Source organism: Acanthisitta chloris, unplaced genomic scaffold (assembly GCF_000695815.1).
Source record: "Acanthisitta chloris isolate BGI_N310 unplaced genomic scaffold, ASM69581v1 scaffold25411, whole genome shotgun sequence".
NCBI classification, from domain to species: Eukaryota; Metazoa; Chordata; class Aves; order Passeriformes; family Acanthisittidae; genus Acanthisitta; species Acanthisitta chloris.
This window is the reverse complement of record NW_008656991.1, coordinates 3,110-8,295: the sequence shown is the minus strand read 5'-3', so window position 1 is coordinate 8,295 and position 5,186 is coordinate 3,110. Positions and strand designations below refer to the sequence as shown.

Below are 5,186 nucleotides of genomic sequence, written 5' to 3'. Positions count from 1 at the left end.
CCCTGTATGTAACTTGAGAGAAAACAAGTGATAGTAATCATTGAGTTGTCATATTTTATACCTTTTCTATAATGGATACAAGCAACACTGCACACACGCTCCCTCAGCCTGCAGGTTGAAGGAACTGCTTCACCTAGAATCAGTGACTACTCAGAGCCAAACAGACTGGCTTCTCTCTCAAGGCCCAGTCAGTCTGCATTAATACTTTCTGATCTACATCTGTTGTGATTTCCAGCCATTAACAACGACTCATTTTAAGACAAAGAAATGTTACTTTGCTGTAATGACCATCAGTTTGCGCACATACTTTACCTGTACATCGTTTGTGTTCATTCTTGTTCCCTCCTTTCCAACGAAGATGTCATCTATGTCAACCAGAATGTACCTGTCCAAGGACAGTCTGAGCTTCTTTCCAGACAGGAAAGAGATGGCATCTATGAAAATCAGCTTGTGCAGCCAAAAGTTCAAGTTATTGCCGAAAAGGACTCGCTGAATCCCATCGTGGAGCCCCAGGTCATGAATTACCGTGGCATAGAGAGCACCTAGAGCAGCAGGTGGAGAAAGGTTTTCTGGTGCCTTCACTTTTGCAAATATCACTGGTTGATAAGCTGTGTGATTAATCTGGAAAACTGCCCAGTCATTTCCAAGCAAGGGCCCTTTCTCAAGCTTAGAAGATTTAGTCACATGGAGCAATGGGGAATGAGGGTTAATGCAACAGTCCTTGATACCCAGATTGCTGTGGACATGGAAAGGAAAACCCTTCAACTGAAAGCTCTGCAAGCTGTTCTCACTGCCCTTGTGAAACCCGATGACACCTACACCGTATTCTATACAGTACTTATCGAGAAGGCCTCTGTTCCAAGAGTCCATGTTCACATACTTTAGAATATTTTCATACACTATGAGAGCATATTTGCCTCTATTTTTGTCTATAAGCACTGGGAGGTCACCTTTCCCAGGTGCAATCTCAATGTGAAACTGAAATCTGCTAGATTCCAAAATGGTTATTATGTCTTGGCCTAATGTTGAGTACTGGCTTTCCACAAACACCAGCACTACAAGGTCTGTCCTCAGGGGATCAATAGGCTTCACGGTCTTCATCTCCATCAGCTTGTATGGCAACAGTTGAGGATCGCCGCATTCCACTTCTGAAGAGATTTCAGGAAGTTCATTTTCCTGTTTGTAGCCATTATACAAGTAGTAGGCAGAAATAACTATGCTCACCATACAAAAAGTCGCCAGCAAAATCACTGTTCTTTGAAAATGTCTGTGAAGTTTCAGGATAAAACTCATGGTGTTTACTTGCCTTAGATAGTTCTCAACAGCAGCATTAAAACCAAACAGATTCTCAACAACTTGCTCCAGTCCTCTGAAATATTTATGTCACCATTGCAGCACACACATCTATCTTCCACAGAGCTCTACTGAAGGGATAGTCTAGAAGAAAAGAAAATCAGACATTTAATTGAGGCATTGCACTTGTAAAGTATCATCATGCTGAAACTAATGGGGAGCAAAGACATCACTGCCAGGCAGAGGTTTGGGGGTCAACGGCTCAAAATTTTGCAATTTCTTCCTGCTCCCACTAGTTGCCACACACATTTGAATGTCTCCGAATCTCATGAGCTCCTCGCCCCAAATGATCAAGGACAGGAGAGTGCACACCAGAGGCAATGAAATGCAAGACAAGACAGCAAAGAACTTGTGTGTTTCAGAAATTCCTTTTGCTCAAAGAGGGAAGTTAACTCCAAGCAGACAATTGCTGACAACCCAAACTCTGAAGGAAATTTATAACCTTGCTCCTTCTGCCCCCAATAAGCTGGGGGCGCATGATAAAGCAAAATCTAATTTATATTAGTTTCTGAAGAACCACAAAGCTCTTAACAAAACACGCACACTTTAACTGTTGTATACATACATACTGATATACGCTATATGAGTTGTACTATAGAAGTATGTTTAAAACAAAACCTTTTTCCTGTAACATCTCAAGGAAACAAATAGCATTTTACTGGACTGTGTAGTTTTGCAAATTGTTACAAGCAGTTTGCATTTTCTTTGCATTAAAAAAGCCCCATAAAATAATCCAGCTCTTATATTTGAGAACAGAGAGTAATAAATCAAAAGCTAACTTAAGAGGTAGATCACCTGAGGATATACTTATGCTCTAACATGTACTTCAGCAAAGCAGTCATTTTTCAGCTGCACTACAGCTGCTGTCAAAAGTTCCTAGTAAAACAACTGGATGGTGTAATAAGGGCAAAATAATTATCCTAAGTTATAAACGAAGGTTAAAAGCAGATTTTGAAAAATATTAAGTGTGTGAAGACCTGGAACATGCTACTGCAACTTCACAGTGTAGCACACACCCAGGGGTTCTAAGGTTTGCTAGTTATTAGAATGGTTGACAAGTTTCAGTAGTGAACACAAGGAATACAGTCAGCTTCTGATCCAGAAAAAAACTGAAGTATGTAACAGATTCATGACATATTAATAAAGGGGAAGTGAAAGAGGAGTCGTAAAAAAACCACACCAAAACATAAGAACAACAGACAAAACCAAACAACATGCCATGTACTTTGGCCACTTAACCATTTGACAAGGGCTCCTCATCCAACCTTGGAAAGGAATTGACCTTTCACACCAGGTTTTCAAAGAACTTAAAATCTACAACATATACTTAACAGTACCTATGTAACTTCCACAAATTTAACTACATTCCAAAGATTGATCCTTCCAATGCCACGATGAGCATAAAGTAAAAACAGATGAGAAGAAAAATCAGATAAGGGAAGAGAGAGGAACTACAAGGCATCCTATTCATCAAAACCGCAGAATTAAGCATGAAGAGCAGGCCCAAGTGAGCTGTCTCATTCACAGTTAAGATTCCCTTTAAACCTCATCAGATAATCCTGCTGTCCATATAGATTCTTATCTCTTCACCTTCTACTCACAGACACCTGTATCTTAACCCCTTCTGTTCTGGGAGGACTTACACCCAGCCCTGAACCTTACCTGCAGCTGCACAAACACCTGCTCAACAGCTCTCGAACAGGAGATCTGCCTTTCACCCAAGGCATACAGGATCACTAATCAGTGCTAGGCAGACATAACACAATCTCAGCTTCTGAAAGTACCTTCAGGAGAACTCAAAGAACATTTCTAAGTATTGAAATGGCCAATCCTTGTCACATTAGCTTCAAGAATCAGTTTAGATAGCATAAAATAGATATCTTTGAGGTCTCTTCCAACCTGGCTGATTCTAAGATTTAACATGGTAAGAAGTCAGATGACAAAGAAGGAGCACAATCCTGAATTAGTAAGACCAGAGATGTTCCTAGACAGATGATTTTTCATTACACCCACAAAGGGTTCCCTTTCACTCTGCATTTCCAATTCAGCTGCCTGAATGCCACGAAACATGTAATTTTAGTGGCTAAAATGAACACTTACTGCTTTCTGTATAAAAGCTGTACTACATCTCTTCCGTAACCACAGACCTGGCTGGGGTACCTCACAGAGAGCTCAGGCCCAGCCTACAGCAGAGATCAGAGCCTGCAAAGCAGAACTCTTGCTGACACAAGTGCAATGAATCACTTCTTCAAATGACACAAAATCAACCACCACACAACCAACAAGCGTGATGCTTGTCTGCTTCTCTGAGCCCTAAGCTCCTCCAACACGGCCCCAAAATAGCCCTATCCCTATTCAGAACCCCCCAGAGACCCACTGAGAGGAAGCTCCCAGCAACAGGATTTAGGAGTTTCTTTGCTAGCCTGTGCTTCTGAGAGTCACCCAAACCTGAGAACCCTGCCTGGAGCAGGAACAATTGACAGTGCCCTAAACTCATGACAAGGAAGGACTGATAGACGAAGTTGTTTGAATTGGATATTACAGAAGAGTGGCAACCTAAGAAATATTTGCAGCAAGGACACAGTTCCTAATGCCATTCCATGGAGAAGAAAATCTGAAGCCAACCCAGAAACCTCTATTTTCTTCAAGAAAACCCCTGCCATCGTATTCTTAGCTCCAAATTGCAAGTCCCTCCTGGGGCTACAGGTTGCAGCTGTAAGGAGAGGTAGCTAGAAATGCCAAGACAGGTGTGAGGTTTGAGGAATTCTCTGAGACAGAGCAGGACACAGCCAAACTTGGCACACTTACCACCGAAGACATTAAGGAAGGGGAGTGGAACAGAATAAGGTACAAGTTTTAAATGCTCACTAATATCAGCTTGATGCTTATGTAATTTTTCACTTACTTAAGGACTGGTTTACAGGGCAAGAGTTCAAAAGACTACAGAAAGAAGAAAATAAAAACCACAAAGAGAACATGAATTTAATAATAGGGAAACAGTTTCAAAGCCTTGACAAGGTACAGTTGTTTCCCTCAAGGAACAGATGCATTTTACTCTGAGCAACAGCACTTGCTGGATATTCTAACGTTATCTTACAGCACCCTACTAAAATAATTCATCATGCACCCAACTTGACACTGACAGATTTTTGAGATGGATTGCCACAACACAATGTGGGACCTGTTGAGACCATGACAGTGACCTTTATCACAACTTCAGACATGGCTCAAGAGAAAACATTCCTTGTTTGCTATCACTCCCGACAGTAAAACCAGACCAAAGGTGTGATTCAGAATGTACCAACAGAGAGTAGACTGTTAGAAGCAGCATTTCAGAATAGGACAGAACTTATGGAGCCTTACTTCAATGACAAAAGAATGGAATATTTTACAAAAGAAAGAAGTCATCATAGCTTAAATATCAATAAAAAATATCCAGGTAAAAGGAAAGGTTTAAAGCAAAAGAAATAATCAAAGAGTCTAGAAACTCTTCACACTAGTTCAAGCTTGTTAGTATTGTTTCAGGGAAAATCCATGAAAAAGACCCATAGCTAACAGAAGCAGTCTCAGGTCTTTGATTTCAACACAGTCATGTGGAGTTCAGTGACAGGAGGATATGGTTCCACCTGTACCTCAAAGCATTTGAAAGCAGATGTCAGATATTATATGAATCCAATGTTCCATAAGGGTACTGCTGAAATCAGTTTTACCTATAAAGTATGATATTTTTCCATGGCCTGAAGCAATAAAATCTGCCTCATTTTTTCTTTGTCTAGAACCTTACTGCTTCAGAAGAATCAGCATTTGATCTCCCACTGAGTTTTGCATTTTCA

At 40.7% G+C, this 5,186-nt stretch overlaps 1 protein-coding gene across 1 annotated transcript in view; it reads right to left on the bottom strand.

The window, feature by feature from the left end:
- NDST3 (N-deacetylase/N-sulfotransferase (heparan glucosaminyl) 3) overlaps positions 1-1,293 on the bottom strand; it is a 47,945-nt gene extending 46,652 nt beyond the window's left edge. The window contains exon 1 of the mRNA XM_009084557.1: positions 313-1,293. Coding sequence (XP_009082805.1) covers positions 313-1,293 — 981 coding nt within the window. The remainder of the gene's footprint in view (positions 1-312) is intronic.
- Between the last annotated feature and the right edge of the window lie 3,893 nt (positions 1,294-5,186).